The 17,710-nt window shown below is 49.1% G+C and overlaps 1 protein-coding gene across 2 annotated transcripts; it reads right to left on the bottom strand.

The window, feature by feature from the left end:
* Positions 1-75: 75 nt before the first annotated feature.
* On the bottom strand, positions 76-8,353 carry LRRC59 (leucine rich repeat containing 59). Of its 2 annotated transcripts, none has more exons than XM_054046579.1 (8): positions 8,255-8,353; positions 6,376-6,484; positions 5,749-5,808; positions 5,014-5,172; positions 4,538-4,642; positions 3,220-3,292; positions 1,660-1,833; positions 76-869 (listed from the first exon to the last, which is right to left on the bottom strand). In XM_054046579.1, the coding sequence occupies exons 2-8, from the start codon at positions 6,478-6,480 to the stop codon at positions 625-627; spliced, it is 921 nt and encodes a 306-aa protein (XP_053902554.1). In that variant the 5' UTR covers positions 6,481-6,484; positions 8,255-8,353; the 3' UTR covers positions 76-624. The 2 variants fall into 2 exon arrangements, with proteins under 2 accessions (XP_053902554.1, XP_053902553.1); XM_054046578.1 differs by lacking the exon at positions 8,255-8,353 and adding an exon at positions 7,278-7,525.
* Positions 8,354-17,710: the final 9,357 nt, after the last annotated feature.

Genomic DNA, 17,710 nt, shown 5'->3' with positions numbered 1-17,710 from the left:
TCCTAATCCAAACCGAGGCACTGTACAAATGTGTGTAAACAATGTAAATATCCAGCTCAGAATCAGACACCAAACTGCTGCGAAAACTGTTATATTGACAAAGCTGACAATTCTTATTTCAACAGCATTTCATCACTCCGCCACCCTGATGTATCAATACACAGCCATCCTACATACTTCTAATGGGTCCTGGAATGGGCTTATGTATATTTCTATACCATACAGCCACACCACCACTGATTTTACCAAAGGTTTGCATGAACCTTCCTGCAAGTGTCAGCAAGAAGATGGATATACTCCACCTCCTTACAGGGCCATAGTTACCCATGTGGGTTATGGCTTTCCTCACTCCTCTGTTGACTGGCAACCTCCTGCTCCATGAGTGAGGGAGAGAGTCTTAACATGTTCTAATTTAATGTTAGCAAACAACAGGAGTTGCAGACCAGCTGAGACACAAGCACAACAAAAATGACCTAAGCAGTAGTTCTGCTCTGTTCTGAATGGACCAGCAAATCCAGTGCTGACTGATTAAAGGCAGTTTCACCAGAACACAATTCCATAGGAATTCTGGCTGTGTCGATGGTGGCAAGAGATGCTGACAATGCACATGTCCAGGTAGCAGCATCATTGCTGCGAGTTCTGATGTAATACATTTTGCACAATTTTGTGGCTTTTCAGAGCAGTTACCACATCCTCATAGAGAGCGTTCACGCTGATGCACAGAGACTGGCGCTGCAGCTCCGTCACCCGACAAACAGCCACAGTACTAAGGGCACACAGAAATATCAAGAGCAGCAGCTTCAACAATGCCTGGAACCAGGAGCGCCTGTGCCGGGGCAGCTGAGATGGATGAGAAACTGATGAAAGCTCTGTAATGATATAAATTGGGGAAAAAGAATGGGAAGACCAAGTCACTTATCAAGAGAAATCTGTATCCCTATAACATGCAGATCTGAATCTCTTATGGTAAAATGCTATGCCACATGTTTAGCTCTCTCATAACAAGAAAACAATTACTACACCATTTCAGATTTCCCTAGCTTTCCTCTGTTCTAAATATATGCACAGGCCCCATCCACAAAGGATGAAACAATACATATTTCTTTTCAAGAAGCAGATGTTTTTGATCTCTCAAAAAACAACCATAATGCCCACATCCCAGATGAGCAAACAGCTATGAAGATGACGACATGCATTAACCTCATGTTAAGCCTTTTTTGCAGGTATTTTTAAGATACATTCAATTTTATGAGGCAGAGGAAATATTCCTTAGCAGCAATTGCAGAACTTTGAATCATGGAGATAAGTAATCAAGAGCTCCATCAATTGCAAATATGTTGAAGTTCTGCTTGTTCTTCCAGAGTTATTCATATGTTGCAAGATTCTGAACTAGCTCTACCACTGGGGTCTGATTCCCCCACCCCTTGACCATATTCAACACGAGGGACTACTTCCTAACATCTTGCTACATAATCTGGCACTATTAAAAGCATGGTGGATCTGGAGGTAGATACACTTCAATGGTAAGGTTCTTGCTCATTCTCTTCCACCTATTTCTCCTATGCTGTGCCAAAATATAGATGAGAACAGTTACACTACTCTATAGAATACACCTGCTCCTTGGTGGATATTTCTCAATTGAATCTACAATTGACTTACTTGGGATCTCACTGCTTTCTTTTTTTGTTTGTGTTTCCATCTCTTGCCTTGCCGCTCTTAGTGCATCGTACTCCCGTCTCCTGCGTTCCTTCTCTTCTGCCTTCTCTCGCCTCCGCAGTTCCCTCTCCTGAGCCTCCCTTGCTCGCTGCTCTGCTTCACGCTTCTTCTCCATTTCTGAGGACCAACACAAACATTTTTTTCTTCTGTAATAACAGCACTCCACCTTCCCCCTTGCTGCATGACTGCTCTTCCCCACTGGGAAGGTAAAGCAATGAAATAACTGCCCCATTTTATTGTCCAGAAGTGTTGGATGCACTCCCCGTCTTCCTCCTTCAGATCTATTCTCTCTGGAAGCAGTCTTATGTGAGTCAGTAAACAAATCTACACACTCCTCATTCCTTACACTTGGTCAATAGCATCTCTCATCCAGAGATCTCAGCACTTTACAAGCATTAACTGAGCCCCACAATACCACACGAGGCATTGTCCCCATGTTACAGATGCATAAAATGGAAGCACAAAGGTTAAAGGGACACTGTCAACTTAAATTTTATTAATGTGATTCATTTTAAAGAAATTCTAGTTTGATAGAGGGCTCTTTATATAGTATTCCCTGAGTAGTAGTAATTTTTTAAAAAGAATTAAAAAACTAAGGGTTCTTCTGCCCCCATTCATATAAGGGTCTGTTTCACAAACGAGAAACTGACCCTGCACTGAGTATTGTCAAATGCACAAAGTACATTGAAATAAATGTTTGTCACTAACTTTTGAAATATAGTAATCTTCCGTATTAGAGTTTTCAAACAAATGTGATTTTTCAGTTTGTTAATGTTCCTTTAAGGGTTCATTTACATTCAGAGTTTGGACCCATAATTCATCAATGGTAACAGCATTCGTGCAAGCACTTTGTGGAAAGGCCTCATGCCTTTTTAGCACTGTTGAGGTAAAACAACTGAACATTCGCTACCCTAGCACTTCTACTTGTGGTGAATTAAAGCTCTGAACTTTGTCAGTGTAGACAAGACCTATGTGACACGTTCACAGTGAATAACAGTAAGACTCCCGTTCTCTTGCTCCAGCACCCAAGCCACACTACCTTTTCAAGAGGGGAAGAAAAAGAAGGTGCTTATGGAAAATGATCCCCTTTAAGAAGAGAGGCAATTCTCCAGTACAGTGCATCAGCATGGAAATCATTTTCCAAGATATACTGAAGTAAAATCAGTCTCTAGGTTTTAGTGGCCTCCCAAGACATATCAGGAACCCACAACCCATCAGGCCTTTTTGTGGTTACCCATCTGATCCTCCAGAGGCCCATGCCTCTCCTCTAGAGTGGACCAGACCCCTCTCCCCTTTCACAGGGTTAAGCAGTTGGCTATCGAGGGATCTCTTCCTCCACCTCCAATTCAAAACAAATATTTTGTAGGCCCTCGCTGCCAAGATATTTGGAACAGTCTGTGTTAGCTGCCCTGGAAGGGCAGAATCAGCTGGTTTGGATATGTAATCAATGGACCCAGAAAAGAGCCTAGAGCGGTATGTGGGTGAGAGGTGTCATGTGCCTACCTCGCTCTGCTTGTAGCCTTCGTTGCCTCTCTCGATCCTGCTCAGACTGGATAGCTTTCATATGCTGCAGCACCTTCAAGATCCAAGACAACAGCATGAGATCTATGCAGCAGATTCATTGCATTATCCTCTTAACACGGAAACAGCATTAGAATGCAGCCATAAGTGGGAGAAGGAATGCATTCCTCTGGGATTGACTTCTAATTCTATGTAGCAGAATACAAGTGAGTCCCAAGTGGCTCTTACAGCGATGCCAAAACCTCCAGGTTTACCCCACAACCTCCACATTGAAGGTGTGCACCGTCAGTACCAAAAAAACCCCAAAACCCTGTCATTCAGTGCTGGGACAAGCTAATATTTTAGTTTATTTTAACAAGAGGAGACACCATACTGATTATATGACTTAAACATGAAAATGAATAATACAAACCACCACTTAATTTAAGTGAGGCTGCCACAGACTCCAGGAGCCCTTGCTTAGGTCCAACTTGCCTCACAGTGCACAGGGCTTTGACCGTGAAAGTGAGGTAACAGACACATTAATGATGAAGAAAGCTGTGACAATAGACACTGATTTGACTTTTCTACACAAGAGATGAACCCCACCCCGCTGATGTCATCTACCAGGCTACATACACGTCTGACAAAGGAATGTCTAATAAAATCTGCATTGGGCTAGATCTTCAGCTGGTGCAATTTGGTGCAGCTCCACTGAGACTTCCATGACTTTGCTGTGTGTTTGGAGCGCTGTCTCAGCGTTGGTCCCAAAGCTGCTGCTTCAGGCAAAATCTCTCCATTAAATAAAGAAATCCTCCTTGTAGCCTGTGCGCTGGTACTAGGTGTATCCACTGCTCCATGATCACATGGTTTTTCTAAGGCTGATAAAGGGGATGTGATCCCTGCCTCAGGAGTAGCAGAGAATTGCAGCAGCATAGGCTCCAACCTGCTCTAGCCCTGCTCCGTGGCTCCCAGCAGTAACTCTTCACACAAGCCTACAGATTGCCGGCACTTTTTCAGAAGCTCAAAGCTGGGTATGGATTATTTTTCTCAGTACCATCTTTTTCCTAGTGATCAACATTTAAATGTTCACTCTTAATGCCACCTCGAGCTGAGCACCCAGCTTAGCTCACTTCCTAGATCCACGGTCAGGGCACTAGTGAAATCACTGCAGGATTGGCTTTGAATGGGATTAGCCTCTCCCTCCTGACCGATACCTTAAAAATTGCCATGTTGAGAGCCTCCAAGCAAGAGGAGGAGAAAGAACGGCCATGGAAGCCATGTAGGAAAACAAGAATAAAATACAGAGCAGTTTCCTTACTCTGATAGCAGCCTGTTTACATTGCTTCTCATCCAGGCAGTCGCCTGCCACCTTGGCCAGGCTAGGATCCAAGGGGTTGTCCTTCAGATCCAACCACTTCAGATTCTGCAGGAAGGAAACACAAATGAGACGAGGCTAGAGTAGGCACACATCAGTACAATGTTAAAGAAAGAGCACAAACAAGGCTGTGTTTTATTCTAGAGAGTTCAAAGCAGAAACAAAGAGCTATTTAGTTGTCACGTGAATGAAAGAGATATGGGAGACAAGTGCAGATTTCAGGCAGGAGTTTAATTGCAACAAAACTGTGGCAGTTTTGTCAAGGGCAGTGCTGCAGATCTCAGTTACATTTTGGAGCTCATAGTGGTCTGCTGGCAGAGAGACTGACATTTTACTAGAGAAATCAACTTCAGAAGAATCATGAGGCTCTGGGCTACACTCCAAGGCCTTACGTAAACTGCCTAGCAGAGGGGTTTTACCTTGAGCTGTGCAAAACTGACTGGTAGCATGGCTAATCGGTTGTTCAGGAGATCCAGGTGCTGCAAGTTAACCAGGCGACCAAAGTCTGAGGGGAGTTGCTGAAGCTGATTTTTACTCAGATCAAGTTTCACCAGGTGGGTCAAACTGCAGAAGTCCGACTGGAACCCAAACAGGAGTGAAGAAGTTTACAAGCTTGTCAATCATCTTTACTAAGGAATAACAGATATATCAGCTAGCGTATGCTGCACACTGCAGGGAGCTGAGGAAGATCTACATGGACTTGGATTCATTACAAAGCTGCTTGTGTGATGAAGGAAAGTTACTCTCTTCCCCCTCTACTCTCGAACGGTGAAGTAGGGAACAGTGAATACTCTCCTAAACAGGGCTACTCATAGCAATATAATTACAATGAAAATAAGACATACAGTGGTGCTTTTGGTATCCAGCTGGTAGAGCACTTTGGAATGGAAACTGCTATAATCTTCACTGAGTACACACTCATTTTCTACAAGAAAGCACAGCTAATATTCTATGCCAGCCAACCTCAGTAAAAGTCAATCACCTACACTGACCCCTCTGTAATGGTGGCAGTGTCACTCATCCTCCCAAGAAGCTAAGAGAACTGCTAGTTACCACACTCCCGCCTGGTCCTCCCATGCAGGAGGATTGTACCTTTCCAAAGGTATTTCCAAACAGACCCCTCCCTCCTCCACAAAGCTTCTCTCTCATCTTACCGGTAGAGAAGTGAGGTTGTTACAGGACAAATCCAATATGGTAGCCTTTGGAAGGGCAGCCTGAAAAAGAGCCAAGGAATCAAATTAAACCTATATCAAAGCTACAGTACTTTAATGCAGTTGATACCCTGCTGTTTACGTTTCTGTTTCAGTCTTTGGGATTTCTCCCATACATGGAGTTAAGAACTCCCCAGTTGCTACCATTCGAGTTACCTTTGAGACTCTTACATCTCACTCAAATTCAGGGGCTTATGAACACTGGTCCCCCTGAAACAGGTTCTTCACCCAAAGCATCAGTTTAACCCACAATCCACCAGATTTGTTAAATCAGTCGGGAACCTTCTCTTCTTCAGGTCACTTCAACCACCAAAAGTCAGGACGACAGGAAGAGTTCAAGGTTGTGTATCCTTCTCTTCAGACCAGGAGAAACAGTGTGTGTGCCTTCCAAACACACAACGGGCAACACCTCAAGCTGATAAAAACCACAAAATTTACACAGGGCCCAAGACATTCCCAGGAATCACCCCGCCTCCCCACCCCCAGGATTAGTACATTCACAAAGACCAGGGGTAATCTCAGAGGCTCCCCTGCAATACCTTACATCCCCCAGGAAAGACTGATACTGACCAGTTCTTTGACTGGTACCTCATTCAGGTCACTCAGGCTCAAGTCCAATTCATTGCCATCAAGTTTGTCTTTCAGGTTTACTCCTTTTCCTCCAGCTTTTGCCATGATCCTATTGAGAGAGAAATTCAGAGTCTCAAGTGGCTCATTCTTGGAACGGGAAAAAGACAAGGAATGGAGATGGGGGGGCACCAATACATTTTAACAAGCCTCCAGATTTTCTTTTACTCTGTATCTACCTAACAAGTACAGCAGGAGTAATGACAGCTGTCATGCCCTGCATGTATGCCTCAACTGTAACCTTTAAGGACCTCCTTTAGAGGCCAGGGATATTTTGGTCCCCCTGGGCCATTCAGATCTTGCTGGTCCAGGTGCCAGTGTTTACCGGTTCAGGCTAACTGAGGATGTGGCTTTTGCAACCTGCCTACTGGGAACTGGACTGACAGCCCACCAACTCATTTAGCACAGGCTACTGAACAGCCCACCACATGGGAAAACTATTGGTCCTTCCTCTTTACCAGTTCAAGCTGGATATGGACTGGCAACCTCAACGTGAGACGCCTGATAGAGATCCTTAGTGTAGGTCACAGCGTGCACTTTCAAGGCTTTTCTGACTGAGCAAGAATTTTATTTTCTCAGAAATAATCCAGCCTCCTCCAATGCCAGCCTAGGGAGGTGTTCATGGCAGCAGGGCCTCTAGGCACAGTGAGAACATTGTGAAGTTTCTGTTTGTCCCACTGTCCGAGGGTTGAGGTTTTGGGGGGATGGGAGTGGGTGTTTGTGAAGAGAGCTCTCTGTTTGAAGGGGAGCCGTACAAGAGGGGTAACATGATCCCGAGTGGAGGGGGTGACTGGCTAGAGGGGGAGGAGGCAATACTGAACAGTGCATTGGCCTGGCTCACTGACCCTCCTTCCCAGCACATCCTGCTGCCACTTTGCTGCTTTTATTCCCTTGCTTCTGATAAAGGGGGCGGGGAGCACAAAGGCAGGAGCAAGGCGCATCCCCAGGCGCCTCAAGGCGGGGGGCTTTACAGACACTGCATAGAGAGACGATGACCCCAGTTCCCATCAACCCCATCCCCTGTGGGGGTGCCCCAGCCCAGCCAGGGCTTCCCCCCAAGGGGCCAAGAGGGAACCTCAGACTAAAAGGCCTCCACAGTGCTCCCCTGCCACCCCCGCACAGGGACCCCCCCCATCCCAATACCCTCGACCGCCCCCCCACATGGATCCCCCCATCCCAATACCCCCGGCCGCCCCCTGCACAGGGACCCCCCCTCCCCAATACCCCCGGCCGCCCCCGCACAGGGACCCCCCCCTCCCCAATACCCCCGGCCGCCCCCCCCACATGGATCCCCCCCATCCCAATACCCCCGGCCGCCCCCGCACAGGGACCCCCCCTCCCCAATACCCCCGGCCGCCCCCCCACATGGATCCCCCCCTCCCCAATACCCCCGGCCGCCCCCGCACAGGGACCCCCCCTCCCCAATACCCCCGGCCGCCCCCCCCACATGGATCCCCCCCATCCCAATACCCCCGGCCGCCCCCGCACAGGGATCCCCCCTCCCCAATACCCCCGGCCGCCCCCGCACATGGATCCCCCCCATCCCAATACCCCCGGCCGCCCCCGCACAGGGACCCCCCCTCCCCAATACCCCCGGCCGCCCCCCCCACATGGATCCCCCCCATCCCAATACCCCCGGCCGCCCCCGCACAGGGACCCCCCCTCCCCAATACCCCCGGCCGCCCCCCCCACATGGATCCCCCCCATCCCAATACCCCCGGCCGCCCCCGCACAGGGGCCCCCCCAAGGCTCCCCGGCCCCCCGCACAGGGGCGCCAACCAGAGGCGGCGGAGCGACCCCTCCCCTCGGGCCCCGCACTCACCGCACCGCCCCACTCCTCCGCTGCCAGCCACTTCCGCATCCACGTCCCCGTCTCAGCCCACCAGCGCCAACGAGCCGGCCCGCTGGCCAAGAGGGCCCCACGCTCAGGCCGGAGGAGGAGGGGCAGAGCGGCGCCCTCTGCAGGGCCAGCGGCTCTCAGCTGAGCGAGTGAGCGAGCGAGGGTGGGGGAGTGGCTGAAAGTGGGAACAGCGGGCGAGGTGGGGAGGGGTGAAGGTGGGAGTAGGTGGCAGGGGGAGAAGCGGGAGGGGTGAAGGTGGGATAGGGTGACCAGATGTCCCGATTTTATAGGCCCAGTCCTGATATTTGGGGCTTTTTCTTATATAGGCTCCTACTACCCCCCACCCTCTGTCCCGATTTTTCACACTTGCTGTCTGGTCACCCTAATGGTGGGAGCAGGGGGAAGAGGTGGGGGTGAAGGTGGGAGCAGGGGGCGAGTGGGGAGAGGTGGAGAGGGGAGGGGTGAAGGCAGGAGCAGGGGGAAGAGGTGGCAGGGAGAGGGGAGGGGTGAAGGTGGGAGCAGGTGGCAAGTGGGGAGAGGTGAAGGTGGGAGTGAGGGGAAGTGGGAGGAGTTAAGGTGAGAGTGGGGGCAGAGGTGGCAGGGGGAGAAGGGGGAGGGGTGAAGGTGGGAGCCGGGGGCGAGCGGGGAGAAGTGGAGAGGGGAGGGATGAAGGTGGGAGCAGGGGGAAGAGGTGGCAGGCGGGAGGGGTGAAGGTGGGAGCAGGGGGCAAGGAGGAGAAGGCCCTTGCTAGCACTGCTTTGTTTAACACAGTTGAGGGTGACACTGTTTCCCCTTAGTAGCTGTGTCTGATAGGGGCTCGGAAGCCCCGTTATTAAACCTGTGCCAGAGCTACAGTGCTTTAACGTATCTGACACTCTGCTCAAGTTTCTGTTTCAGTCTTTGGGATTTCTCCCATACAGAGAGTTTTAAGAGTTTTCCAGTTGCCACCATTGTGATCTCTGCCACACGTCACTTTTGAGACACTTTTAATCTTCCTCAGATGCTCACTCAAATCCAGGTGTTTATTCCCCCTGAAATTGGTCCTTCCCCCAAAGCAACAACTTCATCCTCCAGCTACTAAATTTATTAGATCCATTTTCTTCAGGCTACGTCAAGCCTCGTTATTCTGGGGAGCTCCCCATGTGAATCAGAGAGCCCACGAAATACTGGATGCTAAATCCCTCTGCACACATGTGTTGATCTCTGTTTACATGACAAGCTTGGGTGCTAAAATAAACCCAGGGGCTAGCCTTGGCCCTGATGTAACTGAGGTATCATGGATCCAAGGGAGTGCTATGTCTCCTTAAACTGGGGCAATTATTTAGCATCTATGCTCCCTGTGGAATTGGTATTCTGTGGTCTCTCCCTGCTTATCTTGCCACGGGGCTGCTTGTGCCTCAGTTTCCTGATCTCTATAATGTGGTGTGTACCCCACAGGCTGTGAAGGGGTTAATGTGGGTTTGAGGGGCCAGTTAGGTTACCTGGCTGCATCTGGAGGAAGAGTCATGGCTAACTGAATAAGAAGCCCAGTTGGCCAGGAGTATAAAGACAGGAAGTTTGCAGCAGAAAGAGGCTGCAGGGACAGAATCTGCAGTTGCTGTCTGGGAGGAGCATGGAGGAGGGGAGGAGAAAACCAAAGTGGGAGAATAAGTCCTGGGGTCCTAGCCCTGGAAGAAGGGTCAACCCCAGAGGAGTTGTGGCGAAAGGAAGCTTGAGAAAGCTAGGAAGGAAGAAGCCTAGGGAAACCGTAGCAAGGGGTAGGACTGTGTGGATCTTGGCTGCTTGTTATAGGATCCCTGGGCTGGAACCCAGTGTAGAGGGTGGGCCTGGGTTCCCCAACCAGCCACTGGGAAGTGACACAGGAGTGTTGGCGATGCCCATCGGACAGCTGGTCCAGAGATACTTTATTACCCTGGCGGGGGAGGAGACTATAGTCACCTGGCTAGAGGGCTGAGTCACGAAGAGAGAACACCCTCAGTCGTGACATGAGAGCGAGGGGTCACAGCTTGAGTAACTGACTGAAGAGAGTGCTAGACTGGACAAGAGCTGATTCCCCACAGCAGCCACAAGGAGTTGCCACCTGTAGTGAGAGACCCCTTCATTGCAGTTGTCCCCCTCGGATTCTCCTGGCACCTCTGGGACATGCAGGCCTCCGTCTCCCCCAACAGATGTTGGTGAACTGGGCAGTCATCTCACAACCTTGTCAGGATCTGGATCAAGTAGGGTTGCCAACTTTCTAATCACACAAAACCAAACACCCTAGCCCTGCCCCTTCCCCAGGGCCGGCTCTAGGCACCAGCAAAACAAGCTGGTGCTTGGGGCGGCACATTTTTAGGGGCGGCATGGCCGGCGCCAGAATGCCGCCCCTAAAAATGTGCCCCGGCCGCCCTAGCTCACCTCCGCTGCTGCTGCCACGGTGCGTGAAACAGCTGATTCGCGCGCCGCTACTCACCCTCCCTCCCAGGCTCTCAAACCTGGGAGGGAGGGGGAGATCCCGAGCGGCCGCGGCGCGCGAAACAGCTGTTTCGTGCGCCGCTGCTCCCCCTCCCTCCCAGACTTGAGAGCCTGGGAGGGAGGGGGAGAAGCGGCGCCCGCGCTGCGGCCACTCGGAGTCTCCCCCTCCCGCCCAGGCTCTCAAACCTGGGAGGGAGGGGGAGATCCTGAGCAGCCGCGGCGTGGGCGCCACTTCTCCCCCTCCCTCCCTCCCTCCTAGGCTTGTGAGCCTGGGGGGAGGAGGCAGGGCTGGGGATTTGGGGAAGGGGCGGAGTTGAGGCGGGGCCGGGGGTGGAGTAATTAAAGAATGGGAGGGGGCGGCCAAAATTGTTTTTGCTTTGGGCGGCAAAAATCCTAGAGCCGGCACTGCCCTTCCCTGAGGCCCCACCCCCTTTCCCGCCCCTTCCCTTCCCTGAGGCCCTGTCCCTCGTTCACTACATTCCCCCTCCCTCAGTGGCTTGCTCTCCTTCACACTCACTCACTTTCACTGGGCTGGGGCAGGGGGTTGGGGTGCGGGAAGGGGTGAGGGCTCTAACTGGGGGTGCAGGCTCCAGAGTGGGACCAGAAATGGGGGGGTCATGGTGCAGGAGGGGGCTCCAGGCTGGGGCAGGGGGTTGGGGTGCGGGCTCTACCTAGGGGTGCAGGCTCTGGGGTGGGGCCAGGAATGAGGGGTTTGGAGTGTAGGAGGGGGCTCCGGGTTTGGGGCACAGGCTTCCCTCTGGCAGCTCCCAGTCAGCGGGGGGCTGAGGCAGGCTGCCTGCCTGTCCTGGCACCGCACTGCACCCCGGAAGCAGCCAGCAGGTCTGGCTCCCAGTCAGAGGCACGGCAGGTGGCGCTGCACGCTGCTCTCACCCACAGGTGTAACACCGACAGACCCTGATTGTCAGTGGGCAGGATTGAACCTGGGAACTTCGGAGCTAAATGCATGAGCCTCTGCTGCATGAGCTAAAAGCCATGTGGCTCTTAGCTAAGGCTGTAGAGCAGACCCATTAATCTCTACGTGATCTCAATGCCATTAGATGGGACAGAGCACCATACCCAGGAGGCCTGTGGGTTACACAGGCACTGCCCTCACAGGTCCCATTGGCCGTGGTTCCTGGCCAATGGGAGTGCGGAGCCAGGGCTTGGGGCAGGGGCAGTGTGTGGAGACCCATGTGCCCCCCGGCTAGGAGCCAGACCTGCTGGCCGCTTCTGGGGCACAGCGCGGAGCCAGGACAGGTAGGGACTAGCCTGCCTTAGCTCCGCATCACCACCGACTGGACTTTTAATGGTCCGGTCGATAGTGCTGACCGGAGCCGCCAGGGTCCCTTTTCAACTGGGTGTTCCGGTCAAAAACTGGACACCTGGTCACCCTAGGATCGAGGTTCTTTGCCTGATTGTCTTTATGTAGCAGGTCAACCACTTGTGCTTTGGTTAACTTCTTAAAGTTTAACTCTTTCTCTGCACAGCTGTATAATCTGTTTCTTAGGGAGCTGATAATATCTCGTCTTCCTTGTCTGTCCTTTCCTTCTCTCTACCCCAAAGAATGTAAACTACTTTCCCCCTGCTGTTCCTCTAACAGCTCTTTTTAGGTGCTTTTTGGAAAGCACTACTGTTGCAGTTAGTATTCTACTGCTAACCCCAGTTGTCACGTATCAACGGGGCATGCTATACCTCTGACCTTGGTACAGTCTCTCTGGGAGTGTGTCCTTCTTAGTGCTAGGCTCTGGGCCTCTACCTTTTACAAGGGCAAGCCCCGGAGCTCTGCTATTCCAAGACTGTGTCTCTGGCTTCAGCACCTCTGTTTCTCAGCATGGCTCCTTTAGCAGGTCCAAATGAGCTTGCATCTCTGTTGGAGACTTACCCTCCTAGGAGCCCTGCAACCAACGGATGTTTCCAGAGACACAGGACAGCCTTTTCAAAATGACATCATTTATTAGTCAACTGGAAGACTACTTAGAAGAGAAGAGCAAACCCAACACATGTTTCTCCCCTAATTTGTCAGCTTCTGTGTATTCAATTAGGTGGTCCCTGCTTTGCCCCGGCCTGGGAACTAGACTGCATGCTGGTAGCACCACCTCTCTGCCTTATCTAAATGTCCTGGATTGCCCCCCCAACCCACACAGAGGAGGATCTCATTGCAGTCCCCCAGCACCTTTGTCTCCAGTTCCAATCATGCTGTTTTAACATGTCCTGCCAAGTTAATGGTCCAGTCTTTGGTCTTACATTGTATTTCCAAGGTTGCTCCATTCACATGTTGACAGTCCTTCGTAGACGTACACCCAGTCATTTCATTGCTTATTCTTAGACTTGGCAGAATTTGATATTTTTTTTAAATAATTTTGATGGCTGATAGCCATGTTTATTTTTAAGCCATTTTTTAGATTTTTAGTGATTTTAAATGTTCACAATAGCAGGAAATGATGGGGGAGGGGTCAGACAATTATTTAATGACAGTAGACATTGAGATTCAAAAACGTAATACTTTATAAACCATTAACACAAACTGTCAACATCACATGTCAAACTATGCAAAGGTCATATCCTTAAATCAACAAATCATACCGTATTCATTTGCTAGTCCATTTGGAACAAGTATAATTCACTGGATTATGACTAAGTTCTCAAGCACCACAGGCATAAGGTCTCACCCTGGCTTTCACCAACCTAGTTACTCTTTGGAGGGCGACACCAATAGCCCTTCCAGTCACAGGTCTCCCCAAGTTCTTAGTGACCAGACATTCGGACTGTTCCCCTCTAGTACGTCAACCCCCGAAGGTGTGAAACCAGCCCCCCAGGTACTAGCTCACCTTGGCATACACACGCCACACAGGTTGCACCCCAGAGACCGGCTTGGTATAAAAATAAACAATGTTTATTTAATAGAAAAAGCAGAGATTCAGAGATGAAATGGTACATAAAGATGCAACCTCAGGCTTTACACTCTCATATTACATCAAATCCCTTTTTAAGAAATTACCTACCATCTTAAAACAATTTCCCAGTGTACCCCTTAGCTACAGTGTTCACAGACAGCCTCCTGCCTCAAGGTTATCCCCCAAGTTCTGGATGGTCTCCAGTTCAAAGCCCTTCCACTTTAAAAGGGTTTGTGGGGGTTTTCTTTAGTCTCTCTAGATATTAAAAGTGGGGGAAACCCCTTCCTTTCTTGGTTTCTGAACACCAGTTCAGTTTTCAGTTTCAAGCTGTTCCCACTTGCATTGATGTTCCTCATCATTTTTTCCTGGGATGGACAAGCCTAGGTGCTTGAAGCCGGTCTCATCTGGCTGGTGAGGTAGCCCTTCCCTGCCTGGTGAGTTGAGGCTGAAGTCACAACACACTTACAATTTTCTATATGTACAGACACACACACCTTCATAACCTGTATACATCTGACCTTGGCTATTCCGTTCCGTGCATTACAAGCTTTCATAAATGATCTTACTTGACGTTCTCTTACAGTAAAATAACACAGTGTGCAATCAGTTGGGTTAACTGCTTATTTTGCAGGGTTTAAACCTGCTGTTCTCCCCTGGGACTGCCAGGACCCTGATTGTTGTAGGCCTGGCTTGACATGAGTAAGGTGAAGCCTCACTTCTTGGGTGACAGATTAAGGAGGTAAATGGATTGGCAGGCTGTAAACAGAATGTCTGTGCTTGCTCCGATAAGGGGGAATGCTCAAGGAGCCACTTACAGTGGACAAGATAACAATGGATAAGATAAGTCAGGAATGTAAAGGTAAGAGAAAGAGAAAGTCATACATGGAGAGCGTGTGGACGGCACATGCTGTACTGGGATTGGTTCCTATGAAGTGCCTAAGCAAATTCCACAATGCGTAATGCAGTGTACATAAAGGAAGAGGTTTGCAGTGTAATTTTGATGGGTGGTATGCCCTGTACCCACCCCATATGCTTAAGCCTGATCAACTCAAGTGTAGTTTGACAGTATGCCAACAAAGTAATGAGTTCAAAGGTGAGTTGAGTTCTTGGGAACCAAGTGGATAAGGTCTCAAAAGCTACCCCAACATACTCCTAAGCGGATACGGTCTCAGAGGCTACCCCAACATATCAGTACTGTGACTTGGATCTAGAGCAGATAACGTAGAAACCCCTTAGGTGAGGGTCACAACCAAGCATTAAGGGAAATGGCACTGGAAGGATTTAAGGGTTTAAATATAACAAAAAGAACAGGAGTACTTGTGGCACCTTAGAGACTAACAAATTTATTAGAGCATAAGCTTTCGTGGACTACAGCCCACTTCTTCAGATGCATCCGAAGAAGTGGGCTGTAGTCCACGAAAGCTTATGCTCTAATAAATTTGTTAGTCTCTAAGGTGCCACAAGTACTCCTGTTCTTTTTGCGGATACAGACTTACACGGCTGCTACTCTGAAACCTGGAAATATAACAAAGTTAGCTGAAGAGATAGGTTAAATCTAAGGGTACGTCTTCACTTACCGGAGGGTCCGGCGGCACGCAATCGATGTTCTGGGATCGATCCCGGAAGTGCTCGCCATCGACGCCGGTACTCCAGCTCGGCGAGAGGAGTACGCGGCATCGACGGGGGAGCCTCCGTGCCGCGTCTGGACCTGCGGTAAGTTCGGACTAAGGTACTTCGAATTCAGCTACGTTATTAACGTAGCTGAATTTGCGTACCTTAGTCCGAAGTGGGGACTTAGTGGGGACCAGGCCTAAAGGAGGACCCTATGGGAAGTATTGGGGTAGACTGGGATTGGGTAAAAAGGAATTCCAGAGAGTGGTCTCGGAGGGAAAAAAGAATGTTTGGCAGAAGATAGTAGAGGTCCATTGAATGCCATAAATAAAGTATTGGCTAAGCACAGTAAAGGTCCGTTAAATGCCACTACAATTAATAAAAAAATAGGACCCATTGCCAGCCGTGGAAAAATAGTATCTAGTTTATTTCCCCAAGGCAAAGAAAATCCAGATGAAGGCAGCAGTTTCACAAGAATTGTTTCTGGTGGCTAAAACTTCACAAACAAACTATGCCACCTTAAGGAATGAATGTAAAAAGCATAAAGAGCAAAGGAAAGTTGAAAAGAAGAAAAACTAAGTGGAAATAAAATCCTAAAAGGTCAGGGAGAAAACAGTGTCTGTTACCTATTTGCATAAGTCTAAAATAAAAAGGAGCTGTCCTTCAAGGACTGTATTTAGTGAGTACAGCTTTGCAGGCCAAGTGTACTAAGTTAAATAAGTGTAAAAATAAATAAATTTTTAAAAAGCTTAAAGCTGCCAAAACAATTTGTCTAAAAATATCACTTTGGGAAAAAAGTATGTGATTTTTTTAAATAAAAGTAAGACGTTAGAAGCTTTTGCACAAATAAACACTGCAAAATTTGAAGGGAATTCGACAGCTGGGGGTTGTGGAACAGTTAAAAAGAATGTTACGTGTTAAAGAAGAGAATGCTTGGTTTAATAATAAACCTGGTTAGGGCAGTATTATTCTGGGCGGTCACACCTGGTGAAAACCTTAGCAATAAAACAAATTATACAAAGGGGGGGTCAGATGATGACAGCTAGTGCTACTATCTGCTTTTTTTCCTGAGGAGCCTTTACAGTCATTCATTCTGAAGAAAATGGGCCTTTCCCAGTGAATGTGTCTGTCAGTGATCAATTTGTGCTGGCCATTGCAGGCAAAGTAACAATCTAATTTAAATGATTGAACTATAAATGATTTAGTCAAAATCACTAAAAAGGAAATAGGGATTTCTATATGGCTTGACTGCTTCAAAATATACTAGTAGAAATAGAACCTGGGTACAGGTGAGTTGTGGGGGAGGGGGCGATTTAAGAGCAACGCAAGGGACATTAATCCGCTCAAATAACAAATTGGTTCCCCCCCTCCTTTTTTTTTTTTTTTTTTACAATTTAATTCTGCCTCACAAGCGTGGGCCAGAATTAGAGCCCATATAGGGGGTATGCTTCTCCCAGAAGCTGGGAATGAGCAACAGGGGATGGATCACTGGATGATTACCTGTTCTGTTCATTCCCTCAGGGGCACCTGGCGTTGGCCACTGTCGGAGGACAGGATACTGGGCTAGATGGACCTTTGGTCTGACCCAGTATAGCCGTCCTTATGAGCTCCTTGGGAACAGTGAGGTCCAATTTTTCAGGGATTCTCCATGTCCCTACACAATAGGGTACTGGGGGCAGGAGAGGACCAGAGGAGGTAATCAGGCAGGATGGTGGATAAACAGCTGTTCAGATTACCCAACCATTTATCCCCTGATGAAGCCAATGATTCCCTGTGGCCCTCAGGGCAAAACAAAGGACAGAATCGCTTGACCTCCCTGCCCAAACTCCAGCATGTAGGATAGATTTAGCCTGGGCCGGTTAACAAAGTGATTTAGCATAAATCTCCTAAAGGGAAATAAAACTGTATCTAATCTCCCATAATACTTTAGAAGCAGCTGCAAGTTCCAAGGATCCTGCATCTCTGGCGGTAGCATTGCCCTGGGCCTAGGATGACTCAGAACCAAACCTGCAGTGCACAGTACAGTATGGAATCTGTGAGTTTGACCTCGCCATGGGCCATATTGTGGGTCCAATCCTGCTTCCGGTGACAGACCTCTCCTTGACTTTAGTGAGATCAGGAGCAGGTTCTGTATCTGTAAGGACAGGGCTTGTCACATTTGCTTTGCTGCAGATTGCCAATAATCTTTGGCATCCAGGGAAGTGTCCATGGACTTTGGGTTCTGGGTTTAAACCAGGCCAGGAGCGCTTGGCTCTTATCAGCAGGAAACGAGAGCACAGGTCACAGCTGCACAGCAGATCTGCCAAGTTGCCCTGTTTGGAATGAACAGTTAGTTGGAGACAGTTAAAATCTTACTCAACCCTAGGCAAGATTTCACTCATTCATACTGTCGCTGTTTTGACAGCCTTGACCGTGTGCCCTCATTTCACCAGAGGGGTCAGTCACAAAGATTTCTGCATATTACCTGGATTAATATGTA

The sequence above is a fragment of the Malaclemys terrapin genome, chromosome 13 (genome assembly GCF_027887155.1).
Source record: "Malaclemys terrapin pileata isolate rMalTer1 chromosome 13, rMalTer1.hap1, whole genome shotgun sequence".
NCBI classification, from domain to species: Eukaryota; Metazoa; Chordata; order Testudines; family Emydidae; genus Malaclemys; species Malaclemys terrapin.
Note: the sequence above shows the minus strand (reverse complement) of the source record. Positions and strands in the feature narration are given on the sequence as shown.